The 18,553-nt window shown below is 48.1% G+C and overlaps 1 protein-coding gene across 1 annotated transcript in view; it reads left to right on the top strand.

The window, feature by feature from the left end:
- Positions 1-18,553, top strand: part of GAK (cyclin G associated kinase) — a 2,243,070-nt gene that overhangs the window by 1,516,612 nt on the left and 707,905 nt on the right. The window contains exon 20 of the mRNA XM_069626358.1: positions 3,008-3,157. Within this exon, the coding sequence (XP_069482459.1) occupies positions 3,008-3,157 (150 nt within the window). The remainder of the gene's footprint in view (positions 1-3,007; positions 3,158-18,553) is intronic.

The raw sequence follows: 18,553 nt of genomic DNA, 5'->3' as shown, positions 1-18,553 counted from the left end.
CAACGGGAAGTGCCATCTCGGTTCGCCTCCTGGCAGGGTCGGGGCTCAGGCTCCCTGAGCGATGCCTACCAGATCCTACCAGATCCGGTGAGACGGAATGACAGCATACACCTTTCCATGCACACCCCTGATTCACAGGTTGATATGCAAGATCAAGGAGTCTCGCCTCCTCAGCATTATCCTAATTGCTCCATGGTGGCCAGCGAGGCCATGGTTTTCGGAGCTGCTCAGCCTCTCGGAGAGGCCCCCCATTCGCCTACCTACGGGCCCAGCACATCTTCTGGCGCAGCAGGAGGGCAGGGTCATCCACCCTGCACCAGAGAAACTAGCCCTCACAGCGTGGTTCCTGAACAGGTCACGCTAGGACATCCCAGCCTCTCTCAGGCTAATCTCGAGATCATACAGTGCGCCAGGAGCATATCTACAAGTGCCCAGTATAAGAGCAAGTGGACCAGGTTCTGTCACTGGGCAGACTCTTAAGAGCTTCAACCCTCTGGCATGTTCCCTCGACGACGCACTCTTTTTCGGCACATCTCGCCCATTCAGGGGTGCAGGTGGACACTTGCTGCACCTACCTGGCAGCCAATGGGGCGTACAGAAACTCGGGAGGAGGACAGTTTTTCCTCTTCCAACCCAATTAAGAGAAATTTGAGAGGTCTCGCCAGGCTCTACCTGCCCATCAAGAGGCCGCACCCCGTGGTATCACTGCAGTGGCTGAAGCATACAGCTAGGCCCCGTTGGGGTGAGGACTATTGCAGTTGCTGGGCGATGAAACAAGGCGGGGGTGAGTGGTGCCTCCCCGCATTGTGGTAATTGGTTGCAGCAGCTAACCACTTCTGAGGACAGCATCCCCTTTTTATTGACTGGTCGCCTGTCCCCTGTGCATAGATTGGATATCAGATTGTGGAGCGGCGTGCCACGGGAGACTCTCTTGATGGACTGCGCAGGCACCGTTAGGGCTTAAGTGAGACTGAAGAACTGAGAAGGCAGCGGGACACACAGCTGCCTCCCTGCTGCTGGGGAGGAGGAGCCGTGTTTGCAACTGGACTGGCCTACCGCTTCCATTAGGGACCCTGTTGCCCATTGAGCATTGAGACCTGGAACATGAACTGAGGCAGTCTGTGTGCCCAGCTTTGTGTTGGGAGGTGTCAGGAGAAGCAAATTGGTGTAAGCTCGGTGGGGATTGTGGAGTGTCTATCACCCCCCCCCCACACCTCCCCTCCATGTCAGCACGCCACCTCTATGAGCTTAGTCCATATTAATGTACGAAGTGATGTGTGCAGGAGATTTTCATGTTGCTCTGTCCCTGTTGCTGAATCGCTCAGTCACGACTCAGGTGATCCAAGGGCTGCAGTAGCATGGAGGGACATAGCCGAATACCATGGCCTAGTGGGCGCATGGAGACACCTCAACCCAGGGGCACAGGAGCACTCGTTCTTCTCAGTGGCCCAGGACAGCTAGTCTAGAATAGATTGTCATGATCACGGTCAACCTTGCTAGAACGCCACGATATTGCCTCGGGCACTATCCAACCACTCCCCGGTGATGGTTGCAGTGTCCTGCCCTGACCAGCTGCCCTGCCCACTCGGGTGATGTTTTCATGCCCACTGTTGGGGAGAATTCTCTGTTTAGGCTGAATTTCCTAACCTAGTGAGTCCCCCAGCAGCTTTGCTGGATTTCTGGAGTTTTTTTTTTCTCCTGCCAATAGTGAGACTCTTTTTCTCCCATTCTTGGACATGATTTGTGGTGTTCCTTTGACTGTTAATGTGTTTTATGGGCTATGGGGGATATGGTACAGGATGATGGATTTATTCCAAGGGATGTAGTGAAGGAACAAGGGTCTTGGAATGCAGTGACGCTGCTGTACTCCCGAATATGAGAGACCCTCTGTGGACTATGGCTGCGCTTCCCTCGGGCACCAGTGCTTTTCCCACTGGTTCAGTTTGTGGTCAGCACACCTGGACCTACCAGAGTGGTATCTTCCTTATACAAACTTAATAGGGAGCAGCAGCGGGGTGGTCATACCTCATTTAGGGCAAAATGGAAGTTATCATTGGGGAGAGCACTCTGATTTACAGTGGCGGCAGATATGTATGTTATCCCAGAGACTCTCCTTGAATAATAGATATTGAGTCATACATTTTACGTTTTTACATCAGATATGCTATACCCCGGGCTAATTGAATGGGTATTACCCAGAGAGGCCAGTTACATGTTCAAGATGTCAGGTGGACCCAGCTGATTTTATGCACATAATTTGGCACTGTGCTCATATACAGCTCTTCTGGGAATGAATTCACAAGATTATGGTTACTGATTGTTTCCCTAGTTCCCCTGAAGCCTGGCTCATGGCCTGGTTCAATGTGCCTTCTAGGTCGGATATAAAGTTGGAGAGCACCATCTATAAGCGAATGGTTATTTTGTCTATTTTCTTGTGAATGGCGTGAAACTGCTTATGCATCCAGGGTTCCTAGCAGAAGGAGACCATTGGGCTCCCCTGCGATCATATATGTGCATAGACACTGCACACACGGATATTGAAGATGAATAACTGAAGTCTTGCTGTGGCCCTGTTTGGCCGTTGGAACAGATAGAAGGGGTGGAGCGCGGTAGTGGTAAGCTTTGTGAAATGGTTGGGGAGGTTGGGTGGGGGAGGGGAGGATTGTGTTGCTTGTCTCTGGTTTGTCTTCATGTGCTCTTTTGGATGTACTGTGCTTTCTTGCGGTTTGGGTTGGGGGGGTGCTAGTAGGTGGTGGGGTGAGTTATTTGCTTCGTTGTATGCGTTGGAGTATAAAACTTAATAAAGAAAGTTTTATAAAAGAAAACCTTTTCATGTATATGCATATTACCAGTCATAAATGCTAACACATTCTCAACTTTGGTATGCATGGACAATATGACGCATTATGGAGTATTAAAATAGCACATCATTTCAAGGGAATTGATATTTTTTTGTGCACATCTGTTGGTTGCAATTAAAAATTGTGCTTTATTCCACATTTGCTAGGTAAACCTGAACTTCCAAGGCTCCCAGGATCCACAGCACAGTACGAAGCAGAAATGTCCACAACTGACCAGTCCCCAGAAAGCGAACCAACTGATGAAGATTCTCCACAGAATGGGACAAATAACTTTTTTCAGTCACTGGATTGGCAAGGTAAGTGGACCATTTTCAATTTTATTTCTTTTCTTTTTTTTTATTGATTTTATAACCAATACCACATTACCAGTCTCGGAAAAAGTTGCTTAATGTGTGTGCGCACTTCCAACAATGGCAATCAAGAATAAATTATGCATTTTCAAAAACATATTCTGGAATGGCAATGTGGGAGAGAATGGCGATCAAAGGAATGGTGTGGGTGGATTGTACATGTGTCTCATTTGACATACACGAAATTGAGGGCAGCCGGAAGCCATTTAGCTTCTATTTCTTGTATAGTAGAGCCTGGTTGGCTTAAAACCAACAGCTACCAGGAGCTACCTTTTGGCTCCTAGCGCCAACTGGTGCTTTCCAAACATGTAAATGTGACATTAACTCTGAGTATTTGAGAATGTTAATACAAAAACATTAGAACACATGTAAAACACATTTAAACACAAATTGGAAAAAGTTGAAGGAGCCTATCTGGTAGCTCCTGGTTACCCTGCAGTAGCTTCTGACTTCTTGGTGATGCCGACACCCAGGAGCTGGTTTTAGCTCCTGCTCATTGAATCTCAATTTTGAACCCTGACCTGTCGAGCCTCACAGTGTAGATTACCAAGTCCTGTCAAAGCATTGTGCATATTGAGTCCTCTTTTGTTTGTGCAATCCATGACAAGCTTGGGTCCTAGGTCACCCTGAACGGCTGACTATTTCCTCTAAGATTGTTAGGGAGTTGCTCATGAGAGGCTAGGCTTGTCATTTCACTCATCCACATCAAAGCTGTAAACGTACTAGGGAGTTTTACACAGGCACAGAATAATTTGTAATGGATTTCTCATCTTCGTTTTTCTGTCTCCAGTTCTGGCTATCTTCAGAAATGTTTTGTCACCAGGGGGAGCAGAGCAATACTGTTGATCTACCCTACCATGACATAGACAGTATATCATGTAGGCCAAAAACCAACCGCATCATATGCCCAGCATCGCCAGAACAGACTCATCTGCATAACCATAGTGTTCATGTAATTGATACAGGATCTGCCATTTTGTCATTTTTGCTTTTCTGTTTAAACGCTTTGCAAAATTAATTTAATTCCGTTCCGCACCAGCACAGAGCGAAGCCACAAGTTACATGTGAGAGACCAGCCCAGACAGAAATACATTGTTTTCCTCCCTCAAGAGTCCTTGAATGCAAGCAGAAAGGCATTTAATCATCAAGCCAGGTGCCAGCTGGTCTAGCTGAAACTACAGAAACTAGTAATAGTGAGTTAGAGGCATGAGTTATACTCTTTCACGGCCCCCCTTGCTGGGCCCCTTTAGATCGAGCTGACCTCTAGCTCACGAATAGAAACTAGAAGATAGCATGTCTTGGAATGTTTCCCTCCTACGAATACAGTTTGTTCACTGAACAAGAGCATTATGTTCTCTGTAACAAAGGATAGTGTCTGCGCCTTCGCAGATTGCAACTGTTGCTAAATAACTATCTTAGAAGCTGTCCTACTCGTCATTGTCAATCACTGAACCCTTGCTCAGGAGAATACATTATGGGTGGTTATGATGTGTCACAAACTGATAATATGATGGTCTTTTTGTATATATGTCACTGTTGTAGAATACTCACTCTCTTGCGTCTCACGAGGTCTGGGTAACACACGTTGCGAGACGTGAGATCCAGTCGGCCGACTGAGACTATTTGCTTTGCAGTAAACCCTAGATTTTTGGAAACGAACCTCGTGTCTGGCGTATCAGTTCGTGTATGGTGATTGTACCTTATTTCCATGTGCAGGGGTCTTCAGTGCCCGTCAAAAAATGGCACCCGAATAGAGACCCTCCCCCATTTGCTCCATCATGTACGTTGAAATTTGAAGAAGGCAGAAAAAGCGAATTGAGGACGAGGCCGTCGAGCCGGGATCGAGAGGTGTTCGGGGCGCCCCTGTGAAAGTGATGAGACTCCTTTGCAGATCTGTACACAACCGGTCCCTGATCGACGCGCCCACCCAGAGAGCAAGAAGGCGAGGGTCCCGAAACGAGGCAGATTGAGCCAGATACGCAGTCGCGATGATCCTTGGTTGCGTCTGTATATGGACGAATTGCGTCTTGAGAGACGAGCTGATTGATCAGGTGAGTCGTGCCCCGATTCTTAAACAGCCCTGATATTGGTTAAGAGTTGCTCTTGCAAGATCAAACGCCCAGGGTAAGGTACGAAAAAGAACAAACATGCCTGGGAAATTGTGTTTCTGTCTAGTGGAATTTTTCCACTGCGATAGACAATATTTGGAAACTGGCCAGGCTGCGCCACTCGTAGGGTCGCCAACGTTCGAGATGTATGTGAAGTATGTAGTAGGGGCAATAATGTTTAGTGAAATTTGGCATAGGCAAACCAGACACGTAGAAGATTTGCAATGGCTGAAAGATGGTAGTTTTGAGATGCCGCGAATAGTGCATTTGGAATCAGTATTGTTGTGCAAGAAAGCATGCCCTGCGACATTTCCAGTCATTAGAGACTGGAGGAAGGAAGCTAACCTCTGTTTATGAAGTAGAGAGAAGCATGCACATAGGCACAAATCTAATGCAGACAGAGCGCTAGAACAGGAAGAAAAACAATGGGATGAGGATATAAGGAGGGCAGATAGGAGTCTTCAATTTGGCATAGAAAAAATATATCCACAACAAGAGTTGCATGCATCAGATGAGCTAATCAATAAGATTTTAAATGAGAAAAGGCATAAACGCCCTAAGAATAAAATTGACACAATTGCACCAGTGCCCATTGTTAAACATCAAATGCAGCCTGCCGTAAGCCACACTTCTCAGCCCAAGTTGTCCCCCCCTTCCAGTCGCTCCATCTGCGCCAGCCTCTCCCGAACACGTGATCCCATTTCCCCCTCCAACTACCGAGCTTGAATCTGCAGCTATCAGAGAAGGCAGCGCTGGAGAGGTGGGGCCTGTCCAGAGAGGAAGCACTAGAATAACTCGTAGTGCGGTTAGCAGGGAGAAAAAGAGAGAGCTGAAAGAACAGGCAGAAATGTACATTGAAGGCAATGACGAGGGATCAACGCTGAGTTTAATGTATGATTACAAGAAGCTCAGCGAAAAACAGGTACTGTTGGAATGCATGGGAGAATATCTAATGGAAAGAGGGAAGCAATTAACTGGTATGGTACCGCCGCAGAAGTTGCAGGATTTGAATGCCTTTTCACGGTTGAGGTAAAGTGAGTCAGAGATGAAGGAACACGTGGACAGACTATTTGAGTTTAAAGATGAACTTGATGAATTATATTCAGAGATGTTTTCTGCTCCTGGGTTTCGGTACAAGGAGGTGAAGAGAGGGAGACGAGGGTCGTCTTCCTATGTACAGCAGCAGTTTTGCCTGCCATCAAAACCTGTTAACGAGGAAATGAAAATATGTACGCGAGAAGCGCTTAGATGGATTATGGATGCTAGTATTCCTATAATGGAGGTGTATGACACATTTTAATTGTATACGATAGAGATGCAAATGAAGGTATTGCAAGTAATGGTTGAATATTTGCAAGATAAATATGTTGAGAGAAATGAAAGCTGTCCCTCTGAATTGATGACGGTATATAAAAGAGCGTCTTTATCAGAAACTGGAAAGACAGCTCTATCTCTTGATCTAGCTATAGTGCTTAATAAAAGAGAGGAAGGAGGGAGGGCTGGTGCGATATTTCTGATGAGAGAAGTGCCTCCCACTTTTGTGCCAAAAACAGAAATCCTTGGTGTGAATGGAGGTGCAACACAGGTAACGCAAGCACATTATACGGCACAATATGTACATGTCCCTTTTTCTAGACAAGAGGTGAATAATATAAAACAAACAATCCCTGATATAAGGAAGAATCTGGCGGGGTTCTATAAAGAAATTGAATCGTACCTAAAATCGTCCATTTTTAATATAAGCGATATTGACCTATTGTTCTCCGTAATTCTCCCAGCAGATATATGGAAGCAAATCAGGAATTTAGATGATAATGAAAGTATGGGTGCTACTTGGGAAAATTTTATAAAAGAAGATGCGGACAGGACGGCAGGTGAAAAACCATTGTCAAATATGTTAGCATTACCGGCACAAATACTCCAGAAATTAAAGGTTCTAGTACCTGAAGGAATTATATGGGACAAACTACCTGCGTGCGTAAAAGGCAAAGATGAATTGGCAACTGACTATTTCAATAGATTTGAAGAAGTGTTTGCAGATTTTAGTGGTCAAGATTTAAGTAGTGAACCTGGGAAAAGACTATTTTTCGCTATGATTGTTAAACCAATGGTGGCATTAAAAAAATTTAAAAAAAAAAAAAAAAAAGGATGTTGCTTTGCCTTTGCCATGGTGTGAGGAATGTCGGAAAGCGTTTGATCTGCTCAAAGTTGCTTTGTGCTCAGCTCCAGTTTTGGGCACACCAAATTATGAAAAGGATTTTAAATTGTTTGTGCATGAGAATGAGGCTGCACGCTGGCTGTTTTGACACGGGAACAAGGAGGAAGAAATAGGCCATGCGGTTATTTTTCTTCCGCGCTGGATCCTGTAGCATGTGCTTAGCCGCGCTGTTTGCGAGCTGTTGCTGCGGTCGCTGCGTCAGTAAAACAAACCGAGGGAATGGTTTTGGCTCACGCTTTAACTTTGATGGTGCCCCACACAGTAGACGGTCTTTTAAACAGAACACAGACGCAACATCTCACATCAGCTAGATTGACTAGATATGAAATTGTCCTGTTTGCGCCACATATTCAAATTCGGAGGTGTTGCGCTTTGAATCCTGCAGAGTTAATGCCCCCTCCCAATGAAGGAACGGGTGAGAATGAAGTACCACCCTGTGATTGTTTAGGGGTTACTAAGTGTTAGGCAGAATCCTGTGCAGTTCCCTTAGGGAGCACTACAGAACATTAAGACTACAGGTGAGAGCAATAAATCCCCTTTGGTATCAGTCTGTACCACAAAGATTTAGTTGGTAGCTGTGGCTGGGCAGTCAGACTTATCTCAAGAGGGAGATGAACAGTATTCAAGGTTTACACAATAGGCCTACAATACTATGGCACAAGGAAGCACTGACCAAAGCTTTGTATTATAAAGTAGATATATATTTATTGTATACACTTCTAGTAAAACACATTTATCACAGTCATCAAGCAAGTTAAAGTAAGTCAAAGAAAAATATACACACTCCCTAGTTAAATTGTAGACCAAGTGAACCGGAGTGAAAACTGAGCAAAACGGCACATTGAAAACTACACACAAGGAGTACACTGCAATTTCTCACAAGGGAGGGAAAGCACAAGTTATATAGAAATAGCTTCTTACACACCCTAGCAACACTTCCCATAAGTTTGTGAACCAGATTAAGCAAGACAATGCATCAGTATAGGATATACTTAAACGTAAACTGAGCAAAATGGCATTTCACAAGTTTTAGAAAGCGGAAGAAAAGGGTAGTTATAAGAAGTAGGTGCACCAACACAGTTCTAGTTGAGAATCAATCTAAAGAAGGCAGGTCTAACAAATGTAGCCAGAGTCAGTAGGGCTGTGCCAGAGTCAGTGGTACAGGGCAAGAGCCCAGGAGCAAAATGTTCTTGTAGCTGCAGTCAAGTCTTTGGTTAACGATTTTGAAAAGGTGGATGCAGAAGGTGAAAGACAATGTTAAGAGAGTGGGGCGGCCAACCCAACAGGTAGATAAAGGATTTAAAACACCTTTAGTGCTACCGCGAAGAAAGGGCGGCATGGCGGAACAATGTAGTACCTTTAAAATGAAGAAGTGGCTCCTGCGGTGGCGCTTGTTCCTGGTAGTTCCTGCAGTTCGGGGGATCCAGCAGAGGAAGAGAGGCTCTTGTCATGGAGGAAGGTTCGAGTTACTGCACTACCCAGGGATGAAACCAGCCGCGGTGTTGCCCGATGAATAAAAGGTACGCTCCTTTAAATCACGGTCCGGGTGGACTGTTGCCTGGCTATCTGGCCTCTGAGTACAGGGTACTGGCGATTCGACCAAGGCAGGTCCAAGAAGGCGATTAGCAAACCCGTTTGGCCCCACCAGCTCAAGGGAAGAAGGCTCTTGCAAGTGAAGATCTTCTCTCGTCGTGTGGAGAAAAGTGGTGAGACGCTGCAGCAGGGCTTCACCGGTGGTTCAGTCGTTGCAGATATCTTTGGCTTTTCTCCTCTTCGGCTTCTTAGTTCCAGTGACGACGTCTTGCTCTTCCAGTCCTCAGGACCCTGCTTTTATGCAAAAAGAGCCCCATTCATACAGTTTAGTTGTCACTCACACAGTGGAGTGGTCATCCTTGGCGGGAGACCCTCCAGCCTATCAGGTTAGAGTGCGACATGGGTTGCTGAGGAAACCCTGTCCAGGGGTCCTACTCCCCCTCCCACACAATGGACCCACCCCAGACTCGGTGGCGCCGAAAGGAGGGCTTCTTGGCAGAAGCCCGACAAACGGAAGAACAAAGGATCCCCGACCTGGGTTAGGAGTTTAGAGAAAGACACAAGAAAGAATTTATATTAAAGTTCTGGCAAATAAAACCTACCAGAGTAAAGGTAATAATAAAACCAGCGGTATGTTAGAGGCTGTCAGAAAAAGTGGAAGCCTCGAAAAATGGGAAAATCCCATGGGGAAATACTTGCGGTCGAATATTTACGGTAGAGGTTTTGAGAGAGGGACTGTATGGTACCATCTCGAAAATTAACATAAGGGAAAAACTATGAACCCTTTCCAGTACCTCCATAGTAAGATGGTTTGTTTGAGGGTATTGGGGTTCTCCGACTTATTCCATATCTGTGACAGTAATCACCACAGCTGTGTTGCTTCGGAAAATCTTTCTGCGTCCTGCGTAGATGACATCGATACGCCGTTCTCGAGGGCCTCCGTCAAGCCAACGTCACCGGATGTTATAAGTAGGATGCACGACGCCCGTAGCCTCAGTTCCGTTTTTTCCGTGAACGTGTTCGCTTCGGAGATCTCGGCACACCTCGATTCTACTGAATCCTGTTCTTTCGGTTCTTCGAACCTGTTTCTTCGTTGCTACTTGTAAGCATGATGTCTTCAGCTTCTTCCACCCCGCGGTCCGGGTTTAAGAAGTGTCGGGTGTGCGGGTCCAAGATGTTGCTAATGGATACGCACGACGCTTGCCTCTGGTGCCTCGGGGTGGACCATGATACGGACGACTGTGTCGACTGCCAATCGCTCACATTGAAGGCCTTGCGGGAGCGTAAGAAGAAGCTGTCGTTCGGTAAGGTGGCCAAGCCCCGGAAGTCGCGTTCCACTGGTCTTTCGATGGACGATTCGAGGGGCAACTCTCTGCATCGTCGTCGTGAGTCCGGGGGTTCTCGGTCTGGGAGTCAGTCCCGCCATTCCTCTGCCTCGTCGAGGCACTCCAGGAAGCGCCGTCACAGGTCGCCTTCCCTGTCCTCTTCTGAGGACTCCGCCCATCGGCGGGTTGCTTGTCCCAACGAGCATTTCGCTCCCACTCCTGAGGAATGGGATTCCTTCCGAACAGAGATGTTGGCGATTTTTCAATCGCAGGGCTCCGGCCCGTCCGCGCCGTCTGAGGACTCCGGTCATGGCCGTGCTAGAGACACCGTTCGTCCGCCTTTGGGCTCGAGCAGTCGTCGCGACCACCGGGCGCCTTCGAGGTCCCGGTCGGACAAGGATGGTCGCTCTAGGCATGCCCGTTCCAGGTCCCAGTCCTCGACACCCTCGATACTGCGAGAACTTGTGCAGTCTTCGAGGAAGACTTTGACGCCGGCGGCGCCTAGGTAGTCAACAGACTCTCTCGAGGCCCCGCCTCCGAGGAATTCGTTGACGCCATCGGCGCCCAGGCTTTCGAGACACACGCTCGGGGCTCTGCCCTTGAAGCCTTTGTCGACACCGTCAAAGCTGTCAGCGCCACGCTCGATGTCGACGCCGTTTCCATCGACGCCTTTTGAGGCGGCTTTGTCAGGGATGCCTCGTGGTAGGGGGGGAACCCCCCAGAAAGGCTCTGGCTAAGGCAAAACATGTCTTTTTTCCTTTTTCAGTTCCCTCTTTCCAGCCTTTGGATTATATTTCTGAGGTGGATGAGGGGTCTGAGGATGGTGAAGTTCCTGCAGGGGTTCCTGATGACATTGTTTCTGGTCATAGTCCACTTGAGGACATGCGTCAGTCTCTGCATGACGCCAGTGGTCTAGACACCTCTCCGGAGGTGGACTTTGGTAGACCGGAGCCTGGCACGCATGCTGAATCCTCATACCGGCACCACATGTCGAGGGTCCCGGATTAACTGGGGTGGTCAGCCCCCCCACCCCCTGGGGATTTTCAGCAGGATGACTTGACTGATATCCTGGACCCAGGTCCTCCAACTGACCCGGTGCTGCCATTCCATATGGCCTTGCAGAGAAGGGTGGCTGCGGCTTGGACTTCTCCGGAGAGTCTCCCGGCAGTGAGCAAGTCCTTGCCGAAGAAATATCGCCCAGCCAGTGGCGACCCACCTTGGTGGTGCAGGCGGCTACGGCCCCAGCAAAGCAGGCGTTGTACCCTACCATCCTTCCTGATAGGGACGACAAACGTTTTGACGGCTGGGTGAAGAAGGTATTTTCTTCTAGGGGTTTGGCGCTTCAGGCGCCCAACTCTGTTTGTGCCTGGTCTCGTTTCACACACTCTGTGGAACTGTATTTCCTTAGCGGCTGATCATATTCCCAAAGGGGAGGAACGGGATGGTTTCCTAGCTATTTTGCAGGATGGCAAGGATGCCATGTGGGAATCCGTTCAGTCGGGTCTGGACATGGTTATTTGCGTCAGCCGGTGCATGGTGGCGAACACCGTAATACGCAGGTTTGCGTGGTTGCAGAAGTTGGGTTTTGCTCCTGATGTGCAAGCCCGGTTCCTCAACATGCCCTTTGATGGTGAACATCTTTTTGGCAGCAAGGCTGACGAGAGTCTTGAGAGGTTGCAGACCTCCAAAGCTGCAGCAAAGTTGTTGGGCGCTGCAGTTCGCCAACCTCCACCTTTTCGTCTGTTAGGGAGAATTCTCTGTTTAGGCTGAATTTCCTAACCTAGTGAGTCCCCCAGCAGCTTTGCTGGATTTTTGGGGTTTATTTTTTTCTCCTGCCAAGAGTGAGACTCTTTTACCCTCACTCTTGGGCATGATTTGAGTGTGTTTCTTTGAATCTAGATGTGTTTAATGGGCTATGGGGTCTTTTACTCCATAGGGCTTCATGTGTTTTTGTGATGTGTTACACAGCACCCTCAGTGCAGTGACACAGGGGTGTCATAGTGACCCCCCAGTATAGACTCCATACCCTGGGACTGACTACTGTCTCCCAGGGCATGTAAAGTCACCATTGACTTTACTAGTCTTAAATTCTGAACAGAACCAGTACAAACCATCATATTGTGGACGTACTGGCTGGGGCAATTCAATTGCCCCGGGGTCTGTTAGTCGAGGGCGCACGTCTCCGTCCCCCCTGATCGAGTTTTGGCTGGTGGCAGTGGATACTACTTTTTATATTCAACCGCGAATAGTTTCCTATGGGATTTCCCATTGTTTTAGGCTACTACCTTTATTTAACTATTTACGGTAGCCTCGAACATACCGCCGGTCTATTTAATTAATATTAATTCTCCGGTTGGTATTTTTTGCCAAAACTTGATTCTAAAATGGCGTTTGTGTTCTCTTCTGTGACTCCAACCCAAGTCGAGCCCTTTGTTCCACTTTTTGGCGGGCTTCTCCACAGAAGCCCTCCAACGTGGTGCCACTCTGTCTGGGGTACTTAGGAGGGGTGGAGGGGAATTTAGGCACCCTGGACTGAGTTGCCCAGGCAACTCAAGTCACACTCCGTCCTGATTGGCCCAAGTGGTGAGCCGGCCGGCTCACCACTTAGCATGTTTGAGTGACAGCTAGGCTGAGTGAATGGGGGTTTTCTGCATAAAAGCAGGGCTTTGGGGACTGGAACTTCAGAAGTCGCAACAGGACCTAAGAATCCGACGAGGGAGAAGCTGAGCCGACCTGCCACGACACCACCACCGGTGGAGCCCGGCTGGACCGTCTCACCACTTTTCCCAACGGCAGAGGAGATCTCCCGTCAGAGTCTTCTTCCTTTGACTGGTGGGGATAACCAGTTTCACCGTCTTTTCGCCTTCCCGACGTACATCGTGGCCGCCTTGCCTGTGCCAAGCACCCCGGCAACCGGGATACCATGTTTTACCACGACCGCGAACAAAGGTACCACCTTTAACCGGAAAACTCCACAGCTGGTTTCTTCCCTGGTAGTGCAACGACCTTCATCTTTCCTCCAAGTCGAGATCGATCTTCTCTTCCCCTGGACGACGACGCGACTTGCACCCACTGCCAGGAACAACTGCCACCGCTGGAGGATCCTTCCCACTTAAGGTACCGTGTCCCGCCAGGCTTCCCTTGCCACCGACTGTACGGGGTAGATTTAGCCCCCGGCTTTCGAACCTGGGTTAGCCTGAGACACCCTGGCTAAACTTTCCTAAGCCTCTCTAAACTCTTTTTGAACTCTCTGCAAGACTTTCAAAGCCTAGTGTAACTGTGTGATCTTGGGCGCATTTGTGCTCTGCTCTCTCTTAGAGTGGGCCCAGCCTTTGGACTTTGGCTCACCAATGACTTTTGCTCTTCTGCCTTGCTAACAGTGTTCCTGAATCTTAGAGTGGTATACCTTTCCATATTCTGTCTTTTTCCCTCCCTTTTTCACAAACTTATTTGAGTGCCATCTAGTTAAGCGTTCACCTCTGTATGAAAATAAGTGGTGTTTTACTGTGACTTATCTGATTAGGAAAAAGGGGTGTATATATTACAATAGTAACTGTGTTTCGAATATTTTACAACAAGAGTGCTGGAGTGTTTCAAACCGTGTTTTTAAATAAATAATTATATACTTTGATACCAAAGCTCTGGTCAGTGTTTGCTTGTATTATTGTGCCTTAGTGCCTATTGTGTATACTTTGCATACTACCTAACTCTTCTTGAGAGAAGTCTGACTGCTCAGCCACAGCTACCAGGTAAATCTGGGTGGTACAGACTGCTACCAAGTGGGTTTACTGCCAACACCTGTAGTTTTAAATCTTTTGCAGTGTTCCCTAAGGGAACTGCACAGGTTTCTGCCTAACATCGTCCTAGGGGACAGCAATGGAGGGGAGGTTCCTTTCAATATTACTCGTCCTTTCGTAAATCGAGAGGAGCTGCAAGTCAAAGAGGCAACCGTAGGAGTGCCAGATGTGGAAAACAGGGTACTGGAGCTGCCAAGTCCGCGCAAGCGGTTGCCTTGTTGCCCTCAGACACTGCCGCAGCCGCTTCAGCTCAGTCATGAGGCCCATGCTTCTCCGGTTGGGGGAAGGCTGGCGCAGCATCTTGTAGAATGGCGTGCCATTACTTCAGATGTGTGGGTTCTGGAGATCATTGCCCACGGCTACTGTGTTCTTTCCGGCAGAGGCCTCACGACAATCCACCAGGGAATCTCTCTTTAAAGAGTCCGGATCCGCTCCTTGCGCAGGAAATTCAATCCCTGTTGGAGAAAGGCGCCATAGAACTGGTGCGTGTAGCGGAGAGGAACAAGGGATGGTATTCCCCTTATTTTTTGATTTCGAAGAAAGACAGGGGATTGAGACCCATCATGGACTTGCACGGGTTGAACAAGTTCCTCAGGAAGGACAAGTTCACGATGGTTACTCTTTCTCAAGTCCTCCAGGCCCTTCAATTTCAGGATTGGTTGGTGTCTCTCGACCTCAAGGGCGCTTATTTTCATGTGCCGATCCATCCAAAGGACAAGAAGTACCTGAGGTTTGCGGTTGGCAACTCGCACTTTCAGTTTTGGGTCCTGCCGTTCGGATTGACCTCCGCCCCGAGGGTTTTCACCAAGCTCATGGTGGTGGTGGCAGCGTATCTCAGGAAAGGGGGGATTCACGTCTACCCCTACCTGGACGATTGGTTGATCAGGGCGCGCTCTCCCGAGCAAGTCCTGGGTCATCTGTCAATCACCTGCCACTCCCTTCACAAGCTGGGCTTCTCCCTCAACTTAAAAGAAGTCCCACTTGACGCCAACACAGCAGCTCCAATACTTCGGAGCAGTGCTCGACACGTCCCTGGGGCGGTTTTCCCCTCCTCATGTGAGGGTGTTAGGCAGAATCCTGTGCAGTTCCCTTGGGGAATACTGAAAAAAGATTAAGACTACAGGAGCAGCAGTAAACCATATTGGTAGCAGTCTGCACCACCCAGATTTACCTGGTAGCTGTGGCTGAGCAGTCAGACTTCTCTCAAGAAGAGTAGGGCAATATGCAGAGTATACACAATAGGGCCAAAACACAGTAGAGCAAACAAACACTGACCAGAGCTTTGTATAAAAAGTATATAGTTATTTATTTAAAACACACTTTAGGTAATACACTAGCACTCTCAATGAAAAATAATCGAAAACACAGTCTGGTAAGTATACACACCTCCCTTGATAACTATCAGACAAGTCAGGGTTAAAGCACAACTATTTGTTAAGACCGAAGTGAGCGCTTAACCTAGATGGCACTCCAATAGTGTAGTTAAAGGGAGAGAAAAAGGCAGAGCATAAAAATAAACAGTTCCCAACACTTTTAAGGGTTCAGAGCAAGGGGAGAAAGGCAGGTTATACTGTAGAGCCAAAGTTCATAGGCCAGGCCCACTTTAAATGGAGCAAAGCGAAATGTGCCCAGGATCACAAGGTTTAAAGTGCACTGAAAGTCTTTGCAGAGTGCTCAAAAGAGGTTGGGGTGAGTCAAAAGATATAGTTAGAAGGCCTGGAGCCAACCCAGTTTAGAAGCCAAGGATTTAAGGGTCACCTTTAGCAATCTATAGAAAGGGGAGGCTAGGCAGGACACAGTACCTTAAGAGAAAGGACCTCCAGCGGGGGCAGTTGTTCCTGGCAGTGGTTGAAGTTTGTGGTTCCGACCAGGGGAAGAGAAGATCTCGTCGAGGAGGAAACGTGGAGTCGCTGCACTGCACAGGGATGAAACCAGCCGCGGAGTTCCCGAAAGGTGCAGTCCTTTTATTCGCGGTCAAAAGTGCTGAGCTTGGCTATCCGGCCACCGGGGTGCTTGGCACGGGCGATTCGACCAAGGGCTGTCTTTGGAAGGCGAAAAGGGTGAACTGGTTGGTCCCACCAGCTCGGAGGAAGAAGACTCGTCCAGCAGAAGATCTTCTCTTGTCGTCGGGAAAGTGGTGAGGTAGCTGCAGCAGTGCTTCAACGGTGGTGTCGTCGTTGCAGGTGGCTCAGCTTCGTCCCTCTTCGGATTCCTAGGTCCTGTGGCGACTTCTGAAGTTCCAGTCCCAAACGCCCTGCTTTTATGCAGAAAAACCCCCATTTGTCAGCCTCGCTGTCAATCACACATGCTAAGTGGTGAGCCGGGCGGCTCACCACTGGGCCAATCAGAGTAGAGTGCGACTTGGGTTGCTAAGGCAACGCAGTCCAGGGTGCCTATTTCCCCCTCCACCCCTCATATGGAACCCAGACAGAGTGGCACCACTTGGAGGGCTTCTGTGGAGAAGCCCGCCAAAATAGTGGAACAAAGGGCTCGACCTTGGTCAGAGTTACAGAGACGGACACAAATGCCATTTTAGAACCGAGTTCTGGCAAAAAGACCCAACCGTTGACTTTATATTAAATAAATAAACCGGCGGTATCTTTAACATTGCACCAAAAAGTGGTGCGTTTAAAATGAATGGCAAAATCCCATAGAGAATATTCCGGTGGAATATTTCGCGTGGTAACCACTGCCATCAGCCAGAAAATCAACGAGGGGGGGACTGGTTTGTACTGGTTCTGTTCTAAGTTTTAAAACTGTTAAAACTGTGTTTTTAGTTGCGGTCACTTCTGCTCGCAGAGTGAGTGAGTTACAGGCACTTTCAGTTAAGCCACCTTTCACTGTGTTTCATAAGGACATGGTTGTCCTTTAAGTTCGTCCTTCCTTTCTTCCGAAGGTGGTGTCGGAATTTCGTTTAAGCCAGAAGTTGGTTCTTCCGGCATTTTATCCTCCTCCACATCCTGGTAAGGAAGAGGAGAGGCTCCATAGGCTGGATCCTAGGAGAGCCTTACGTTTCTACATTTCACGCATGTCCCGGGTCAGAGTGGACGATCAGCTCTTTATTGGTTACGCTGGAAGGCGTTTGGGACAAGCTGTGATTAAGCAGACTATGTCTGGATGGATTAACTTGGCAATTTATGAGTGTTACCGCCTGGTGGGTAAGGACCCTCCGGTAGGCTTACGGGCCCGTTCGACTAGGGATATGGCTGCCTCTACTGGTCTTGCAGAGGGGTGTTCCTATTGGTAACATCTGTGAAGCAGCCACTTGGGCTTCGGTTCATACTTTTGTACGTCACTACTCCCTAGATTCTTCCCATGGGCAGGATCTGGCCTTTGGCAAGGCGGTCCTTTACATTTGATTGGACATTCTAAATTTGTATATCCGAAATTCTTTTCCACCTCCTTACATTGGTACTGCTTTGGGAGTCTGTCATAGATATGGAATACGTCGGAGGACCCAATCCCCTCGAAGAACAAGTTACTCTTACCTGGTAACGTTCTTTCGATGGGATGGTCCGACAACGTATTCCATATCGCTCCCTCCCTGCCTACCCTGCTACAGAATTTCTTATGCGATTGCAGCTTACGTTCCTGCAATGCTTTCTGTGGTCATACTGGCAGTAGATTGGTGCCACGCGTTCTGGGGAAAAAACTACCACTGAGGCTACGGGTGTCGTGCGTCCTCCTTATCACATTGGGTGACATCGGCCGTCGGAGGAGGTCCTCTGGGACAGCGCATCAACGTCATCGACGCAGACACAGAAAATTTTCCGAAGCAGCACAGCTGTGGTGATTACTGTCTGTTAGGCAGAAACCTGTGCAGTTCCCTCTGGGACCACTGCAAAAGATTTAAGACTACAGGTGTTGGCAGTAAACCCACTTGGTAGCAGTCTGCACCGCACAGATTCACTGTGGTAGCTGTGGCTGAGCAGCCAGACTTCCCTCAAGAAGAGTTAGGCAGTATACAGAGAATACAGAATAGGTACAGAGACACAGTAGCACAAGCAAACACTAACCAGAGCTAGGTGTAAAAGTATAAACTTATTTATTAAAGGTACACTCATAAATTACACTAGCACACTAGAAAAGATAAAGTCAAACACAGTTACTATTACTCATATGTACATCCCTAATCATTTGTTGGACAATTTTAAGTTAACACCACTTATTTTCAACCAGAGGTGAGCGCTTAACATTAGATGGTACTCCAACAAGTATTACTAAAAGGGAGGGAAAAGGCAGAAATAAAGAGAGCAGTAACGTAAAACACTTTTCACATAAGGTTAGCAAAGGCAGTCAATGGTGGAACAAGGAGAATTAGTTCGGGGCCCGCTGTAGAGGGAGCCAGGCGGAAAATGTGC

This window comes from Ambystoma mexicanum, chromosome 6p (genome assembly GCF_040938575.1).
Source record: "Ambystoma mexicanum isolate Mex_15411 chromosome 6p, UKY_AmexF1_1, whole genome shotgun sequence".
In the NCBI taxonomy this organism is placed as follows: domain Eukaryota; kingdom Metazoa; phylum Chordata; class Amphibia; order Caudata; family Ambystomatidae; genus Ambystoma; species Ambystoma mexicanum.
The sequence above is the reverse complement of the archived record's forward strand: the minus strand, read 5'-3'. Positions and strand labels throughout refer to the sequence as shown.